At 44.9% G+C, this 20,500-nt stretch overlaps 2 protein-coding genes across 4 annotated transcripts; one reads left to right on the forward strand and one right to left on the reverse strand.

The window, feature by feature from the left end:
• Nucleotides 1-3,192: 3,192 nt before the first annotated feature.
• Nucleotides 3,193-11,520, reverse strand: ARPC5L (actin related protein 2/3 complex subunit 5 like). 2 transcript variants are annotated; one of them, XM_068124982.2, is made up of 4 exons: nt 11,304-11,520; nt 10,132-10,204; nt 7,909-8,085; nt 3,193-4,231 (listed from the first exon to the last, which is right to left on the reverse strand). In XM_068124982.2, the coding sequence occupies exons 1-4, from the start codon at nt 11,438-11,440 to the stop codon at nt 4,124-4,126; spliced, it is 495 nt and encodes a 164-aa protein (XP_067981083.2). In that variant the 5' UTR covers nt 11,441-11,520; the 3' UTR covers nt 3,193-4,123. The 2 variants fall into 2 exon arrangements, with proteins under 2 accessions (XP_067981083.2, XP_067981084.1); XM_068124983.2 differs by lacking the exon at nt 3,193-4,231 and adding an exon at nt 4,254-5,300 and having other exon boundaries at nt 11,304-11,516.
• A 368-nt stretch (nt 11,521-11,888) lies between these two features.
• Nucleotides 11,889-20,012, forward strand: RPL35 (ribosomal protein L35). Of its 2 annotated transcripts, XR_010985567.2 has the most exons (5): nt 11,889-11,968; nt 16,817-16,953; nt 17,127-17,208; nt 17,756-18,013; nt 19,814-20,012. XR_010985567.2 is itself a non-coding variant. In XM_068124985.2 (4 exons), the coding sequence occupies exons 1-4, from the start codon at nt 11,966-11,968 to the stop codon at nt 19,961-19,963; spliced, it is 372 nt and encodes a 123-aa protein (XP_067981086.1). In that variant the 5' UTR covers nt 11,889-11,965; the 3' UTR covers nt 19,964-20,012. The 2 variants fall into 2 exon arrangements, 1 of the variants encoding a protein (XP_067981086.1); XM_068124985.2 differs by lacking the exon at nt 17,756-18,013.
• Nucleotides 20,013-20,500: the final 488 nt, after the last annotated feature.

Below are 20,500 nucleotides of genomic sequence, written 5' to 3' on the forward strand. Positions count from 1 at the left end.
GCACCGCCCTCTCCGCATAACACCGCCCTCTACGCATAGCACCGCCCTCTATGCATAGCACCGCCCTCTCCGCATAGCACCGCCCTCTCCACATAGCACCGCCCTCTCCGCAAAGCACCGCCCTCTCCGCAAAGCACCGCCCTCTCGCCAAAAAGGTGTATAGCACTGCCCTCTCTGCATAGCACCGCCCTCTCTGTACAGCACCGCCCTCTCCGCAAAGCACAGCCCTCTCGCCAAAAAGGTGTGTAGCACCGCCCATCAAAATACAATTTACTTGTTCACCTTTTCAACGAATTACAAAGTTCCCCAACAGATTTGTCGTTAAAAATCTTAAATATACCATAATACAAACATTGATAAAATGAACAAATATAATTTAGTGACAGTAAGTCAAATTAAAAACCCGGAAATGACCTTTTGGTATCACATGATAGGAAATGACGTCATTAGGAAGTAAAGAAAATCTGATCAATTTATTTTAACTGATATAAATCAAATTCATGTTTCCATCACAATAATTGTGTAGTTATCGTTAAAACCATTGTTTTCAGATTCTCCTTGTTGAATCAAATGCTGTTCAGTGGTTAAACATATAAGACTTAAGTTAAGAGGATGCAGCGAGTGCAGGTACAGTACTGGTACAGGTGGTGGTGAGGATGCAGCGAGTGCAGGGAGTGAAGGCAGAGGTGAGTGTGCAGCGAGTGCAGGCAGAGGTCAGGGTGCAGCGAGTGCAGGCAGAAGTGAGGGTGTAGCTAGTGGTGAGGGTGCAGCTAGTGGTGAGGGTGCAGCGAGTGCAGGCATGGGTGAGGGTGTAGTGAGTTCAGGTAGTGGTGAGTGTGCAGCAAGTGCAGGCACAGGTGAGGATGCAGCGAGTGCAGGTAGTGGTGAGGGTGTAGCAATGGGCCTCGCACCCTCTCTCGCGTATACAACGGTGTGAGGGGGTGGAGTGGGCAGACTACTCGCCTTACCCTCCCCTCCTCCAATTACTCTCAATAAACCACGTCCCAATTACTGCAACTATAATGCACTCCTCGCTGTCTACTTTGACATTAAGGTCTTCCATCTTATTGTAGTGGTTACCTTATTCACATGTCGCGGTTACCTTATTCACTTGTCGCGGTTAACTTATCCGCATGTGACGGTTACCATTACGATGGGTTTGGTCTAACCCACGCACACGGGCTTTTGGTTGTGTCGTCGTGACGCACGCGCGGCTGTTGGAGCCACGCCCTCCGAAGAGGGTTCTTGGTTTTATATAAGCCGTTACGACTTCCGTTCCGTTCGTGAGGAGTTGCTGGAGATTTCTGTACAATAAACAATCTTTGTACCCAACGAAATGGCCTCTTCTTGTCGTCTTCGGCAACTGCTAAATTATATTGTTTAAACTCCCAGCATTATAATAGAATACCTGCAGGGAGGGACCTGCGGAACATCTGAGCAGTGTAAAATGTGAATTTGTAAATATGTAAAAATATAAAATATATGTTCAAAATGTGTAAAGTGTATAATATCCTCAACTCTCTCTCCCTTCCCCACTCCAAACCTTCAACCCCACCTCCTCCCCACACCACCCTCCCCCCAAGACTCTTCAACCTCCTCTCCCCTTTAACCCCATTCACCCCTCAACCTCCACACACTGAAAGTTCAAACTCTCATCTTTGCTCCCTCCCCCCTCCCAACTCTCTGTCCCCCCTCATGCAAAAGGGCATTCCCACATCGATCATTACATATTATTTCACTGCCTCATCGAAAAATCAGAATATTTAACTCTTAACCCCACCCCTATCCACCCCACTATCATGCAATCAACGACTTCACAGAAACCGCAATTGAAGTGGCAACAGCATGGTTCCAACATGTTTGGCCCATCACAGTCACCTGTCCAATTCACAATGCAATGGGATATGTGGAAACCCCGTGGAATTGCAACTCTCAAGTGATGTTAACAGCCTAATTGTGCTAATACGTGACCCTAAACCAATTGTCTTCTTCCTAATGCATATAAACACATCGTCGAAAATAAAATATCGCAAAGACCTGCGGAGGAAGTAGAAAAAGGCCTTGCCAGAGAGAATTCCACATAGTTATTTGGGTGGTGTATAGGCAACAGACCCCTGGTGCCTTGATCGCTCCTGAATTTTTTTTTTTATCCGGATTTGAAGCAAAAACAAGCTCACTGCCTATGTGCATATACAAATAACACATCGTGGTTATATAGTTTCAATAGATTCCAATTGCATTGCTGACTCCAGAGGCCTGAAAGTTAAGGACTGCAGACTCAGGCCTGAGGCCTATACATACCGTGGCCCTCACAAAGCCCATAACACTTATCACCTCCAACCTTTCGACATTTGATGATCCTTTTAACAGTTGCTTTGGTCGTTTTAAACCGAAGGGAAAACTTATAGGGAGGGCATGGTGATCGTGAATATGACAGCTCCAAAGATGTATTTGGCTTCGCGTAGCACCAACATGGCAGCCGTATGATTTTCAGGTTACAATGGTGGGTGGTCAGGCCAGCTGTCCAACCACTGAGTGAGAAAGACCGTTACACATGGACGGACGAAGTGTATTATCATAAAGATAATTTACATCAATGATTTAGAGTTTTAGAGAGTGGGGCTAATTGTAGGCGTGCCAAACTTTTCGACACTAACTTGGAGGTAAGGTGTGATCAGATTCAGGAAAGTCGATACTTTACTAGATTGGGCAAAATATTGGCAGATGCAGTTTAACATAAGGAAATGTAAGGTGCTGAAGAAGGGTAAAAAAAAGAAAGAAAATAGGGATTACATGATGCAAAGGGTAGTCTTGGAGCACGTCACACAGGAGAAGGATGTGGGCGTGGTAAAATATATGGGGGAGGTGAAGGAGGAGGTAAGCATTGGAGATGTAACAGTGAGTCGGGTGGCCAAAGAAGGTAACCCCTTTTTGTCGCATAAAGTCTTTTTATTGTTGATTATTATTCATCTCTAGATGTAGATGGTTGGTTGAAGAGTTGAAGGGGAGAAGAGGTTGAGGAGTTTTGGGGGAAGGGTGGTGTGGGGAGGAGGTGGGGTTGAAGGTTGATGATATCCAGGTGGGTCTGGACTTCCCACCCTTGGAGAAAGAGAAAAATCAGAAATTCCAAGATGGCCACCATATAATCGAGAAAATCAACTTGTATCAATAACTTCACAACTGGGAAAAGTAAACATTATTAAAATGTCCTTTTATTTTTTTTCTGACATGAGGAATCCGATGCCACTATAATGTATTTGATAACAATATAAAATGACATCCATATACAGATAGCTGACAAAATAATGGAAACACCTTGGTAAATGAAGGACACCAAGCAACAGCTCCCACACAGGTGTCACCCATTTTTTAATTAAGTAAATAACATCCCAACATGCTTAAGGTCATGCATAAAAATGCTGCACAGGCCTGGTTGCCTACAATTATGGCTAGCATGGCTGCAAAATGAGACATCCCCGTATCATGACTTGAACATGAATGATTCATATTTTTACACAACTGCAATGATGTTCATGTTCTTTTGTTAAATATCCATTTGTAAAACAAAATCCAACATATGACAGCCATTCCGTGGCATCTGCAATGTCTAAACCAGAACAGCACTTGGTAGAGAACAGCACTTGGCCAGGATGAACAGTTTACGTTTTGTATCGCACCTATGGGCCGGATCAGCTACCGGACCTGAACCAAAATCTAGTTGGCTTGTTGTTGTCACCTACCCGACTTATCCACCAAGTTGTGGTAGTCCATCCACAACGTTTTGAAATATCGTGTTATACTGTACAATGTACATCTTGGCCCCATCTCTCAACATTTTGAACCTCCATTCCTACCCCGCTCTCTCCCCACAAGCATACCATCAATGGATGAGTTCACTTGTCTGTTTGTAATCGATGCAAGGTTAACTCCTGTGATTGGAAACTATAACCACATTTTGACTTCTCCTATCTACACTTCCCTTTTTGTAGAGGTCTTTTGCAGCCACCTAACAAGCAAACAAGCAGAACGGCTGGGTGAAGTGGGCCTTTATGACCATCTCTCTCTCCAACAGTCACTCCTGACAATTCACCAGTAGTCGAGTAGTTTTTCAGAAGGATTTGAATCAAGCAGCATTTGAATCCACAATCAGAGGCTCAGACAAGACCATGTTGAGACCAATTGCCTCCATACTGCAAGTAGAACTGTCAGGACTGAAAAATGCAACCCGTCCCTGAAAAAGAATACTCAAGGACTTAGTACAACTTCACGTTTAATGCCAGTCAAACAATGAAATACAGCACGAACTAAACACACATGACACCAGCACATTGAAACCGTTCACGTATCAGCATTTTTTTGCCATCAAATCCAAAACAAATAAATAATTAAATAAAATCTTGTCTCAGCACAATGTAGTTATGAATGCATGAAGCCCAAGTGATCTCACTGCAAATAGCTAGACCCTTTATGATGCTAAGGTTCAACGCAGAACCTACTCAAGGTCTCCATTCTGGCCCAGAAGAAGAAAAATGCCATTCCCAGTGCAGTACCATAATCGTATTCTGATGGGTTGTAAACGGAGAATAAAAAGGTGCTGATGCATCTTACAAACCCTTTTAACGTTGATATCAGTGAGTGCAGGCATGAGAACATCAACACTAGAAGGAGAGATATCAAGGGATGGACATTTTTCAATACCGTGCAGAGCTATTACAATCGACGGAATCAAACATTCTCCCAGAAATAATGATGAACGGTTGAGCAATTTCTCTATGGGTTCAGCTTTACATAGCAGACAGTAACAACCACAACCAATCTTCAACATATCTGCTGCTGCTCATCGTGCTAACCATCTTATGGAGTCAGATGGTCAATGGGTTCAAACATTTGCAAGGCCTGTGAGCCAGGTCACCTTTTGTATCTCCTCAACTCATCACTATGATCAAAACAACTTAAACAACATGTCAGATTTCTAATCCCCAAAACCCCAGCATTTCCAAATTGTCGATGTGCATGTCATTCAGTTTCAGCAGGTCACATAGTGCAAGGTCACAGTGAAGCTTGGTGGCACTGTTGGGACCCAAAAGGTGACTTTGTGATTGTTGGCTGCAAGCTGCGAGCATCATGTCTCCCCAGCAAATGCACACACATTTGTAGATGCATCTGTGTTTGGGAATGCTGGCATGCTGGTGTAAACTGCATATGTTTACAGGGCTGGGGCAAAGTATGAACACCTGTCATACAATCTTCCTGGAAGTGAGTACCCTCACGATGCAGCCCATACCACCCACAGTAAGCGCCTGGAGGAAAAGTCCAAAAAACAATTCAGGTGGGAAAGGTTTGTGGAGAGGGGAGGGTGGGCAGGTACAATTAGATGACTGTCGAGTATGTGTTTGTTGTGGAGGTGTCAATGTTGGTCAACAACGTTCAAAATAACTTGGTAAAAGGTTTGCATTCAGACATAATTTCAGTGCACTGTTAGGTACATAACCAGCAGATACTTCTGAGTTAAAGCCATTCACTAATCCAGTACAGCAACGTGAGTGACACATGACAAGTACAGCAATGTGAGTGACACATGACAAGTACAGCAACGTGAGTGACACATGACAAGTACAGCAACGTGAGTGACACATGACAAGTACAGCAACGTGAGTGACACATGACAAGTACAGCAATGTGAGTGACACATGGCAAGTACAGCAATGTGAGTGACACATGGCAAGTACAGCAATGTAAGTGACACATGACAAGTACAGCAACGTGAGTGACACATGACAAGTACAGCAATGTGAGTGACACATGACAAGTACAGCAACGTGAGTGACACATGACAAGTACAGCAATGTGAGTGACACATGACAAGTACAGCAACGTGAGTGGCACATGACAAGTACAGTAACGTGAGTGACACATGACAAGTACAGCAATGTGAGTGACACATGACAAGTACAGCAACGTGAGTGACACATGACAAGTACAGCAATGTGAGTGACACATGTCAAGTACAGCAACGTGAGTGACACATGACAAGTACAGCAATGTGAGCGACTCATGACAAGTAAAGCAGCGTGAGTGACACATGACAAGTACAGCAACGTGAGTGACACATGATAAGTACAGTAAATGTGAGTGGCACATGTCAAATACAGCAGATAGGACACGTGACAAGTATAGCGATGTGAGTGACACGTGACAAGTACAACAGATGTGATTGACACATGACAATTACAGTAGATATGAGACATGAAATGTACACCAAATGTGAGTGACACATCACAATTACAGTAGATGTGATACATGAAAAGTACAGCAAATGTGAGTGACACATGACAAGTACAGCAACGTGAGTGATACATGAAAAGTACAGCAAATGTGAGTGACACATGACAAGTACAGCAATGTGAGTGACACATGACAAGTTCAGCAATGTGAGTGACACATGACAAGTACAGCAATGTGAGTGACACATGACAAGTACAGCAACGTGAGTGACACATGACAAGTACAGCAACGTGAGTGACACATGTCAAGTACAGCAACGTGAGTGACACATGACAAGTAAAGCAGCGTGAGTGACACATGACAAGTACAGCAACGTGAGTGACACATGATAAGTACAGTAAATGTGAGTGGCACATGTCAAATACAGCAGATAGGACACATGACAAGTATAGCGATGTGAGTGACACGTGACAAGTACAACAGATGTGATTGACACATGACAATTACAGTAGATATGAGACATGAAATGTACACCAAATGTGAGTGACACATCACAATTACAGTAGATGTGATACATGAAAAGTACAGCAAATGTGAGTGACACATGACAAGTACAGCAATGTGAGTGACACATGACAAGTTCAGCAATGTGAGTGACACATGACAAGTACAGCAATGTGAGTGACACATGACAAGTACAGCAGATAGGACACGTGATGACTATAGTGATGTGAGTGACACATGCCAAGTACAGCAATGTGAGTGACACATGACAAGTACAGCAACGTGAGTGACACATGACAAGTACAGCAAATGTGAGTGGCACATGTCAAATACAGTAGATAGGACACGTGACAAGTACAGCAACCTGACATCACAAAGGTACAGTAATGTGACACACAATGTATGTGAAGTAATATGACCCAGGAATAGGTGGTGGTTTGTATGCAGCCTGTGGCTCTTTCCTTGGCTGCATAATTTTCTGGGGCATGGCTGTGCCACTGATACAATGCCCCCATTACCAGTCAGCTGGTACTCATTTTTCCGACCTCTCGATGGATGACAGGCTGAGTCAACCCACCTGGTGTTGATTCAACAGTCAAACAGGGGCTCGAATTCAGGACCCTAAGATCTCAAGCCAGCCACGAGACCGTTAAGCCAACACCAGTCTTACAGAAACAGATACAGTAACACGATTTATGTAATCTCAACCATGAGCCTTAGATCTTTCGAAACATAACACAGTACATATTATCATACAAATAATTTCTAAATGTGTAACAGTCTGCTGTTCTAATGTCATTCATGAGGAAAGGTAGTGCAATGGGGGGCAGTCAGCCAAAATGGTTAGTGGTGATAATGCTCAGCACTCCTTCGTTAGAGCACTACAGATAAAGATGTGCTATCTAATTGGTAGGGACTGTTAAAGATGTGACCTAGTGGCAACTTGTGGAAACCTTTACCACACTCCCTGTCCAGTTATGGCCCGACTCTAAAACATGAGGAAACCCTAAACAGTCCAGTTAAAAATAAATCAATGTATGGGTGATGCCCACTCCCCTTCGCCGGTGCCAGCTCTGTTTTATCTGTTGGTCTCATCATACTACCCCAGTACCCCAATGGGTAGTTGGGGTAGTGTGATGAGACCCCATTTCTTAGTAGTACCCCATTCTTACAAAGTACCTTTTCATGCCACTGCAAGAGGGCAGCACTACTGTGCTCACTTGGTCGTTCAAACCCTCGATATATGTATTTCATGAGCAGATCTATACCAGGAGGATCCAAGGACCGCACGGCCCGGTCCATGTCACTCCCACGACTTGCAGTCAACACTCGCAGAACGACTTGTAATGCATGTTCCTGTAAGGGAGGTATATACAGGGGGAAACAGAAAGGACTAGATATTGTTACGTTTGTGGGGGTAGATGACGGAATCCCATAGTACAGATAGGATTGTATGATATAGCATGGACCGTGGACGAATACGAGACATCTCGATGTATTTAAGTAGGGAAACTGGAGCTCAAGAATGTTTATGTGTCTTCACACAGGGGGTGAAGCTGTGTTAACTAGTTAGGGATTAAGGCTAGTTTCCCCCATTTTTCCCCCAGTATGTGATTGCCCCCTGTGGCTTTTCCCTACATTTTTACAACTACAACAAGGCCGGCCATAAAAACCTCCGTTACAACAACAACAACAACAATCGGCCCCTGCAGGCAGGCAGAGAAGTTCGGCAACTAAACCCCACCTCCAAAGGATCGTAACCAGCAGGCTACGCCCAGAGTTTCGTCATTGGTTGAGGAGACATGGGGGATATGATGGGGTTCGGCGATTGGCCAGTGTGACGTCAGAGCGAGAAAGTTCGAGGGAAAAAGGACCCGTTGAAAGAAGAATCGCTCTCTTGGGTTTTTGTGCAAGAGGAGGAGGTTCAGCCATTGTTGTGCGGGCTGGTGAGGAGAGCTGTGCTTGTGCTGTGTGGACTTTTGGCGCTTTGGAGGAGGAGGATGTTGAGGCCGTTAAAGGGGAGCAATAAGGTGGCGGTTTGTGGGGCTCTTGGCGCTTCGGACGGCAAGAGAGCAAACGAGGGCCGTTTTCACAGCTGGCTCGACGGCTCGGCGCCATATTGGGCGCTCAGGCACGGGACTCGACACCGTGCTCAGACTTCACCGAACGATCTCATTGAACAAGCTAAGTGCCGGCTGAAGGGATCTTCTTTTTATTTTATCATTCCCCTGTGTGTTCATATTTGTGAGTGGAGACGTCTCACCGTGGAGAATTTTAGTTTTTACCCCAACCATTATTCGTCATGTCTGTTCATTGTGGGTTTTGGATTAAACCCGTGTGCCTTCGTCCAGGTAAGCACACCGCTGCCTTCCATCCCACGCGCACCCCAAAAATAACCGCTAAGATTTTGGGAGTTCGCCTCGGGAGTACAAACGAAAGGTCATTCGTCACCCAGTGGTCTTAATCGCTGGGCGACACGACAATATTTTGTTAATGTTTCGTAACTTTTTTATTTGACACCAGAATTTCATAAAACTGGCTTAATATTGTGCAGAAAATAAATAATATAACTTTTCATTTGATCTATAAATATAGAAAAGGTTTTCAATTTTAAAAAACCCACGCTAATTATTAATGTGGCAAAATTACAATGTGACATATAAAAATATCTAGTCCTTTATGTTTCACCTTATACATGTATACATCATGTCAAGAGCACATGCATGGAAATAATTATAGAGCACATACATGGGGGTAATTATAAAACACCCCACCATTAGAAAACATCATACCATGGGGTAATTATAAAACACCTCAATCTTTCATCCTTCAATCCTGACAAATCTCAAAACACTCACTCACTCTCCCTCTGCACTTCCAAGGTTTCTAAATACAAATTGGCTGTTCTGATGCAAAACAGGTGACAGTTAGTTAAAATGTCTTTACCTCTGCCACCGAAAGTGAACAGAGGTTATGTTTTTCATGTCTGTCTGTGAGTAGGATATCTCAAAGTTAAAGACGGATTTGGATGAAACATGGCGTATGATTTGGGTAGGAGACAACAACAAGCCAATTCGATTTTGGTTTAGGTCCGGATCCACGGCCGATCAGTCGGCTACAAAACGTAAACTATTCAGCCTGGTGGAATATGCGCTCTTCCGGGTGTTGTTCTAGTTTTGCTATGTGACGACACAATGGAACATGCAAAGAGTGGTTGGCAGAGGGATTGATTTTTGCCTGCGTTTACCATTTGCAGCATCTTGGACTTGTAGTGGCAAAAGCCCGTAACAGCTATGGTGAGGAAAGCAAGATTGGCACAAGAGCAGAATTCAGTACAAGAGAGGCACCGCTGTCAAATAGGACCAGCCCTGCCAGCTGAGGTCTACTTTTACAAAACCAAACCTTAACAGCTTGGTTCTTTGTGTTGAGTGGCGGGTTGCGCAGCGCAGCATGTAGAGCTCCCAACAGGTCTCCCATGGCAGAGAACGGTCAAGGATATTTACATTCTTGAGGTCTTGTAAACAATGCAGAAACAAGGATGTGTGTAGAGTGAACATTCACCAAGCTTCAATTAAATAAATTAAAGGAATGAGATCTGTTCCTTCCTATCTTACGCTTCGCAACCCGATACGCCTCAAGACAAGACAACACGTACATATGCATGTATACACATACACGTATATATACACACACACACACACACACACACACACACACACACACACACACACACACACACACACACACACACACACACACACACACACACACACACACACCACCTAATCACCAGCACCCTCACTCACACTCTTGCCACCACCACTACCCTCACATATCACCACTACCCTCACATATCACCACTACCCTCACATATCAACACTACCCTCACATATCACCACTACCCTCACATACCACCACTACCCTCAAATACCACCACTACCCTCACATACCACCACTACCCTCACATACCACCACTACTCTCACATACCACCACTACCCTCACATACCACCACTACCCTCACATATCTCTACTACCCTCACATACCGCCACAACCCTCACATACCGCCACAACCCTCACATACCACCACAACCCTCACATATCACTACTACCCTCACATACCACCACTACCCTCACATATCACCACTACCCTCACATACCACCACTACCCTCACATATCACCACTACCCTCACATATCACCACTACCTTCACATATCACCACTACCCTCACAGTCACATACCACCACTACCCTCACATATCACCACTACCCTCACATATCACCACTATCCTCACTACCCTCATATATCACCACCCTCACATACTTGATAGTGATACCACCACCCCATCCTGACACACCACCAACAACAACCACCATCCCCACTAAAACCCTCACGTACCACCACCACTACTACTACTACTAGGAGTAGTGGTGGTGGTATGTGAGGGTTTTAGTACTACTACTCTCATATACCACCTCTACTATAGTAGTATACTACCCTCATATACCACCACCACTATCACATACCCCACACCATCAAGAGCGACCTCACACACCACCCGGAGAAAAGGATATTGCCGAATGAGCTTTTCCACATCTTCCTCATCCGGTCCCTGCTCCGAGCTTTCCTCGGGCTCGTCTATGAACTTGTTCTCATCATACTCATCAACATCCACCTTGCGGAACCTGCTTGACAACGTGTTCTTTGCCATTTTCGAGTGTTCGCACCGTGCGGGATGACGTCCACGCTCGTGTGCGTCACCGCGTACGAACGCTGATGTCTACACAATGACGTACAAACGCTCCTGCATGCGTCGCTACGGTGTGCGCGTGCACCCAACCTTCTCGTTTCCAACCAACAAGGAACGAACCATTTTTTCTACCTCTCTCAGCAAGCGCAACTAACAGTAATAGTAATAGCATTTTCTTTTCAGTTAGGATTGACCAACGCTGATGTATTAAAATTACTATTTACGACTCAAGTTATTTACACTATTTTTAATAATAATAATTATTATTTTTATTACCCGTTATACCTTTATGTGCACAATTATTGCCAAATTAATAAATAGTTATTCTTACTGAGAGAAATAGCGATGTTATTTACCTGATATGTGATACTACAAAGTAAGAAATTCACACCCCGAGTGAGAGGTCAAAGTGGAATCGTCCCCTGACCCGGAAAGACTCCGCCGGTTTCCGGTTTGCACTTCCTCTGATCACGGTCCTCAGGAGCAATGGTGGGTTGGTTTGAGTTGTGCTTTTCAAATCGGTTCCATCGGTCCGGTTCCCGGTTCCTTTTCTTGTGAAAGTGACAGGCTTTCGTTGCCTTGCTACCCTTGTAGTTTGATTGAAGGAGAATGGTGCTGGTTTGTTGGTTTTCCGCAGTGTGTGCACATAAACCAACACGGCTAACACATAACTGGGTGACTCCATTGTTAAACCGAACATTGACGTGAACGTGTTGAACCTCGAACATGTAAGGGGACTTGACGCTTTTATCTTTGATCCTGAAAAACCTCAACGCTCATACTCAGATGTATGGAGAGAAAGCCTAGGCCTTCGAGTGCTCCCCGACTACCGAACGACGCGGCCTTCGCATTTGGTTGTTGCGTGAATGTCACGTGTCTCGATCTTTGCTTTGAAACGTTTCGCGAAGCTATTTGCCTTCCCAAGAAGTAATTTTATATAAAACCACAACCATTTCATTTTCACATCACTATTATGACTAAGTTAAACAAGAATTTTTATTTTTATTTTTACATAATACGTACTTCGTTGTTATGGTTGTGCATGTTGTTTGCTTCCGTGTATGTACTTTTATATATTTTTCTATTGCGTCAATAAGTATTCCTACATATAATTTTGTGTGCTCCTTCCATGTCCTAAAGGGTTCCTGCTGTCATAGAATAATAAATGTTACCATGGGAACCCCGACATTAAGCTCTAAGTCCTGCTTCTTCTTCATCGCAGAAAGAGGACTTTTAAAACGTACATCATTGTTATTAGAGACACAAAATTTTCTTCCCAAGTAAATGGATAGTTGGCTTTCCAACGGGACCATTTTTATTTGTCCCCCACAGGTGAAACCGGAAGGGACTATAGGCTTCCTCTCCGTCTGTCTGTCCCGTCCATCTATCTGTCCCACCTGTGGTTTTCCAGATTTTCCGCCCTGACCCTTCAACATATTCAACTAAAATTTGGTACATGGATTTATTGTGATGAGCTACAGAATAAGCTTTACTTTCAGGGCATTTCGTCAGTTTTTTCAATGAGTGATGCCCTTATTGGACTTCGAAAATATCACACCAGTAGGGGACATTTATTGCAAAGCAATCCCTACAGACCACGTCCTCCACTCGTTACACAAATCTACCACGTCCTCCACTCGTTACACAAATCTACCACGTCCTCCACCCGTTACCCAAATCTACCACGTCCTCCACTCGTTACCCAAATCTACCACGGCCTCCAGTCGTTACACACACCCACCACGTCCTCCACTCATTACACACACCCACCACGTCCTCCACTCGTTACACACACTCACCACGTCCTCCACTCGTTACGCACACAACCACAACTTATTCCACTCGCTACACACAACCACCACTTACTCAACTCGTTACACACAACCACCACTTCCTCCACTTGTTACACACAACAACCACTGTCTCCACTCATTACACACATTCACGACTCACTTCCTCACTATTCACACCCCCAGCACATCCTCCACTCGTTACACACATCCACCACTGCCTCCACTTGTTACACAACCACCACTGCCTCCACTTGTTACACACAAGCACCACTTTCTCCACTTGTTGCACACAACCACCACTGCCTCCACTCATTACACACATTCACCACTCGCTTCCTCCACTCTTCACACACCCAGCACTTCCTCCACTCTTCACACACCCAGCACTTCCTCCACTCTTCACACACCCAGCACTTCCCCCACTCTTCACACACCCAGCACATCCTCCACTCGTTACACACAACCACCACTGCCTCAACTTGTTCCACACAACCACCATTCATTACACACATCCACCATTCACTTCCTCCACTCACTACACACAACCACCACTTCACACACCCAACACATCCTCCACTTGTTACACACATCCACCGCTGCCTCGACTCACTACACACAACCACCACTCATTACACACATCCACTACGCACTTCCTCCACTCGTTACACACCCAGCAGTAGCACTTCCTCCACTCTTGATGCACCCATCACATTCTCTACTCCTTACACACATCCACCACTCCCTCCACTTGTTACACACAACCACCACTTCCTCACTTGAACGTCGCTTTCCAGACATCTTGGGCAACTGAAGGAGTGAGCAGAGCCAACCACGAGATGTAGTGAAAAGCACAGTGAAATCCCAAACGCGGAAGTTCTCTCCGGAAACGAGTTTAAATGGGTGCGTGCGGTGGGGGGGGGGGGGGGGGGGGGGTGGAAGGTGGCGGACGGTTAGTAGGTTTGTGGGGGGTGGGGGAAATCATTAATATTTCAGAAATTCTCCAATTTAAACTCAGATGGTGACATAATTTGTTTAAGCGTGAGTTCCGATTGTCGAATACTATATCAAATGTCTAAAATCCATGCGGTAATACGAATACAGTACGTACATCTTGCCTCCAAAGGTTAACATACAGTACTAACTTATAAAATATGACCTGAGGGCACCTATAATAAGCAAGTCTACTTGAAGTGCATATATACCTTTGCTTTCAGGTTGTGTGGTGTATGTAAAACTTATGAATAGAGTGAACAAAACCCCCCCTGTTTTTAGACTCAAATTTCCGTTATCGTGAATTTTGCTTACCGTTATATGAAATTTCGTCACTACTCCGTTTCCTTTAATTTAAATAACGATGTTACAATCCCGCAAGGTCAGCGGTGGTGTACATCTGCCTCTGTACCTGCGCGCATGTCTACGAGAGGCTGTGGGGATCTCCCAGAAATACAGGTTTTTCATTGGCTGTCGGAGGGTATTTCCGCGTACGTCATAGCCGATGACGTAGTGGAATGCTCGCGCCTCTAACCTCGTTTTCGAATTTTCACGAGACCTCAATTTCTGTCATACGATCGACTCGAAAGTTTGGCTTGTGTTCAGCGCTTTTCAAATCGACGATCGAATGTTCCGGACAAAATAAAAGGTACGTTGGACGTTTTTTCAACGTGTTATCTAGTTTGTGGTGGAATTTCATTGCAATCTGATGATGCGAAGTAAGATATTTTGGCCCCGATATCGGGATTTCCTGACATAATTTTGCAAAAAATGATGATTTTAATCATCTTGAGAGTGGACATTTCATTTCTTTACCCGTCTGTAACAGCATCTAATACAACAGTGTTAAAGTTCTGATCTTGAGAATAAAACAATTTTGAATTTTCAAGGCAGTCTGGGTGTTTATTACAATTTCCGCCACGACTGTTAATTAGGTAATTAATTAATTATGTAAATCAATTTCAGGTCATCCAAAGTATGATGTATCATATCTGTTGTAGAATGCTTCAATCTATAATAACTGAAAGTTTCATTCAGTTCTCTTCATTTTTAAGGAAGTTATGGGCTTTTATGTCATTAAATTGACTGTCCTCGATCACAGCTTTTGTTTGAAGTTAATGGAAAAACAATAGGAAAGAAGATGCTAATTTCCGAGTATAAAAATGACCATAACTTCTTTAATACTGAAGATATGAAAGCGAATTAGGTATCAAATTAAAGGTCTTTCCATGCTTTATCTGATGCTATAAATTACAGGCTTGATCTTTAACATCTCAAAATTTTGTAACATTCCTACTTTAAAGCAAATTTCCATAACGCGGGGGATTACCTTTCCAAGTTTCAGTCGAGTATGTTGAAGGGTATGGGGGAAAAAGTCTGAAAAACCACAGGTGGAATGGACAGAAGGGAGAGGAGAACTATAGTCTCCTCCGGTGAAACCGGTAGGGGACGAAAAAGACAGAGCATTCAACATTGCAGTCTCTCTGTGGATCACGGTGGATTTGAGAATGAACGATCTATGTTAAAGGAGGTTTGCGTTCGGACTCGCACACTCACTGACACAGACGGATTAGCCGCTCTCCTTCCGTCGGTAACGGATAATGCTAACTCCTGGTGGTGTAGCACATAGCGATGCATGATGTGTTGGTGCAGCCATTGCCAGTGAGAGTCGAACCCAAGGAGCATTTCCTTCTGAAAACCCATCACACACTGAAGAAGAATAAGTTGTTCAAGCTGTTCCATTGGCTGTTTAATTGGATGGTACCTTAGGTCATCTCAATTCCCGAAGAGATTAACTTATAAAATGGGTCGTGATGTCCAGGTGTTTGTCTGTCTGGTCGTCCATTAACTTTTGCTATTTTTGCTACTTGACCCTTATTAGGGGGTGCGAGGGGTTATCTCCCCAAACTTTGTATCCATACTTGTCTCCTATTTACCAACCGATTGCTCTGAAACCCGATACAGCCCTTCTACTTAATAGCACGCACAATGGTTCGGGCTTCGATTTCGGATCAGGGGCTCCAAATCAGCAGAGTTCTTAACTACAACCTCAAGAGATGACCAACCGTCATATCACTCAGGGCTATTTTTTCATTTTGTTGCAACTCATAGCCACGGCCCGGGATCGTCTCTGCACCTGGAGTGGCTGCCCGACCAGTCTGTGCGCCTGGCGTCTTGGCCTGACTCGTCTGCACTCCTGGTGTCGCGACGTAACTCATCCGCGCACCTGACGTTGCGGCCCGACTCATGCATGCCTGGCGTTGTGGCCCGACTTGTCCGCGTGCCTGGCATTGAGGCCGACTTGTCTTGGGATCACGGCTCGACTCTTCTTGGCATTGTGGCCTGACTCGTATCCACGTCTTGGCATTGTGGCCATATTCATCCGTAGCCGACTCTGACATAATCCAACTTGTCACCCCAATGCAATCTCGCATTCGGTCAGTTATCTTACCAGAAATGTAGTTACAAACAAAGCGCGTTGAATGCTTGGATTTTAAAGGCCTCTGAACCCTGTGTTTTAACAGTCGGGCATGTTCCATATCACTATTTCCAGGGCAAGATTAAGACTCATGAGCTTCGTGGGAAGAAGAAGGAGGAACTGCTGAAACAGCTGGATGAGCTGAAAGAAGAACTGTCACAGCTTCGTGTGGCTAAAGTCACTGGTGGTGCTGCGAACAAGCTTTCCAAGATGTATGTGCGGCCTTACCAGTTCATAGCTCGTGTATCATTAATTCCTCCATGTTAAATGCTGTGTTCATGGCACATTGTTTGAGCAAATTTCATTACTGAATGGTCGTTTTGGGTTTGTAACCCCCCCCCCCCCCACCCTGCCCCCACCCTCACCTTCCGTGTATGGTGTGCAGCCGCGTGGTGCGCAAGTCGATTGCCCGTGTTCTGACAGTCATCAACCAGACACAGAAGGAAAACCTGCGGAAGTTCTATAAGGTGAGTTCAGGTAGTGATAACAACAGGACTACCTTTTTAATATAAAATTGCTGCATTGTGGCCCAGAGCGGTTTCATCCGTGCTGTACAATGGCTCTGGAATGATGATATTGTCACTGCATGACGTTTACCATTATCCCCTCCCCCTCACACCCACCTGTCTCCGATGAGGGTTAACATGCAAGCCGAGGACTCGTGCATGCCAGACCAGACAAAACATTTACGGACTGAATATGTAAACACGATAAAATGCAGAGTAAATAACTACAACACTTGGCACCAGATCCAGTGAACTTCCATCCACACAAATCGACACCGGGTTTTATGGGCACAGGCCCACATGGCAGTGACATAGGGAGCCACTCGCGTGTCAGCTGTGGTCTACTCCGTGGCTCCTAATTGGACGAGCAGAGAGGCAAGGGCAAGCGGGAACGGTGCACCCAGCGAGTGTCCAAGCAACACGGCATGTTCCAGATAAGAGATTATTTTAAAAATCTGTCCCTGCTTTTGAAAAGCTCATTGCCACATCCCTACCCGGGGCTGTGCAGGTCCACTCCAGTGTGCCGAACCACACCGCTATATGCCAACAGCGACAGCCAAACACACTCGCCATCGGTGTGACCACCAGGCAGCGTCAATGGAGGCTCAGCGTACTAGTGTGTTTGCAACCACCAATCATGTATCGTGGGTGTGAAACCGTCACTGAGCCACTGGCAGCCTTGTTGTAGTGGCCTGGCTGCAAAAGGCTACGTGCCCCCACCACGACACACTGCACCCACTCCAGACCTGATCCAATCTCAGACAAGGTTGAACACCTGAAAAAATATAATTTGCCTCACTACATTTGCAAAGCACCGCCCCCAGCGATTTTGCCAGAGGGGTGAAATTAGCAGGGGTGAAATTAGCAGAAAAGATCAAGGTTTTGGATGGGGGAAGATAAGAGATGGTGGTGAACAGCTGTTTTAAAGACCTAGAGGGAGGAGTGGGATTGAAGAGAGTGTGAGAGTTTGTTCCAGAGGCGGGAGAAAAGAGGAATGAAGGAGTGAAGGTAAGCAGAGAGTCTTGATTTTGGCAGTTTAACCAAAAGAGGGTCGCAGGCAGATCTTGTGCGACCTGTAGGAATATTTGGGGGACAGAGCCCAGAGAGAGCTGGAGGAGCAAGGCCGGAGAGGAGTCGGTAGAAGACGGAAAGACCACCAACCTGCCTGCGGTGAGTAAGTGAAAGGCCCTCGGAGGTAGCTTCATCGTGGGAGATTCCAATGATTCTGAACGCTTTGGTTTCAACAGCGTGAAGACGAGCTAGGTGTGAGGCAGGAGCACCAACCCAGAGGGGAGAGCAGTATTCCATTGAGCTGCGGATGAAAGCCTTGTATGTGGTGAGGAGCTCAGGTGTGCCAAGGAAGGACTTCGCACGACGGAGGATGCCCAGTCGACGACTGGCTTTGGAGGCAAGATAACTTACCAAGATAACTTGAGAAAGGCTGAAGGGATCCAAGTAAAGCTTGGTCCGGGTATGCATAATGAGGTAAAGGTTAACTGATTAGATTTTGGGGTTAAAGGTCAGAGGGATTGTTAGGTTTATGTGTTTATTACCTTCGCCACCGAAGGTGGATGGAGGTTATGTTTTCACCCCTGTCTGTCTGTTTCCATGTGAACAAGATATCTCAAAAGGTTGTGGATGGATTTGGTGGAGAGTTTGGGTGTGTGACAAGGATGAAATGATTAGATTTTGGTGAAGATCCGGATTCGGATCCGGCTTGGAGAATTTTTTAAAAGTGATTCTTCACCCTTGTGAGATAAGGCCAAAAACGATACATAGCAGGATATCTCAAAAAGTTGTGGACGGATTTGGACGAAACTTGGTGGGCCGGTTGGGTGTCTGACAAGACCTAATTGATTCGATTTTGGTGAAGATCTGAATATGGATTCGGATACGAGAATTATTTAATTTTTTGAAGTGATTCTTCAGTATTGAGAGATTGGGCGAAAAGCGATTATATAACATATTTTAAAAGGTTGTGGACGAATTATGAATAAACTTGGTAGAAGAGTTGGTTAGGTGATGAGAACAAGCCGATTCGATTTCGATTCAGGTCCGAATCAAGATTCGGCCTATCAGTGGGATAGAAACCATAAACTGTTCAGTCTGGCGGAGGCATGTGCTCTACCGAGTGCCCTTTCAGTGTTGGATATTCATTTACTGATGTTCTGTATTGATTTACTGACATGTCTTTTGTATTTAGTTCGGTTTGGTTTGGTTGCATAAGAACATCAGCCTTTCATGGAACGCATCTAGTTTGTATAGCGAGGAATGCCAGTACCCCACAGTCTGCACCATTGCTAAGTACCATGCAGTATAGGGATTCTCCTGCATGGGAGCTCTGTACCTCTTTTTCTGCCCACCAGGTGGCGACATTTCCTCAACTTAACATTATACATGGTGTTTTTCTGCCTGCGGAGTGTCATTGGTCCACGTGGTTTTTATTTTTCTTTATTGACTCACTGAGGGTTATCCAATGTGATGTTATGGTAAAGGTATTCAATTTCCCAGCTGCATGCTTACACCCTGGTCTTACCCAGTGTCCATTCTGTGCAAATCCTTGCAGGGAAAGAAGTTCAAGCCTCTGGACCTGCGACCAAAAAAGACGCGCGCCATTCGCCGACAACTGACTAAACATGAACGCGGGCTCCGTACGCACAAACAGCTGCAGAAGATGCGTCGATACCCATTGCGCAAGTTTGCCGTGAAGGTCTGACTTTGGCCCATGTCGTAACTAATTCCACAATAAAATATATTTCAACAAAGCCCATTGTGTCATCTTTCACTACCCTCGAGTAAATAATGCACATGCCACTGAATTACCATGCGCTTATGGTAAGTAGTGGGAGCAGGGTAGTTATGGGACTTTTAAAAGGATTGTAGTGCAATGGTGGGAAATTACCGACTCCCTTCACACTCCCGACCACCTTCTCCCTGACCACATTAGGAACCGTTACGGATTTTTATAAACAACACTACATTAACCATTTGATTCAAACATTCATTGTTCTCGATGCCAGTGGTCGGACACCAAATGGCCACGTGATGCGATTTGTGCTGGTGCATCATTCTTACATTTCCTCGTATTGCGAAGCTTTCCATGCCCGATCCAAAATCTTGTTTCCCGATAGGAGAGCACAGCCAAAGCACTGCACCGGTGAGCATTCCGTAGTTTTTTTCCATTGCTTTCCCAGCAGATTTCCAAGTGCACATAATTAGAATTGTGCTTTCTGAGCTGTTAGCCATGTTGGTA

The sequence above is a fragment of the Myxine glutinosa genome, chromosome 8 (assembly GCF_964187855.1).
Source record: "Myxine glutinosa chromosome 8, kmMyxGlut1.1, whole genome shotgun sequence".
Taxonomy (NCBI): Eukaryota; Metazoa; Chordata; class Myxini; order Myxiniformes; family Myxinidae; genus Myxine; species Myxine glutinosa.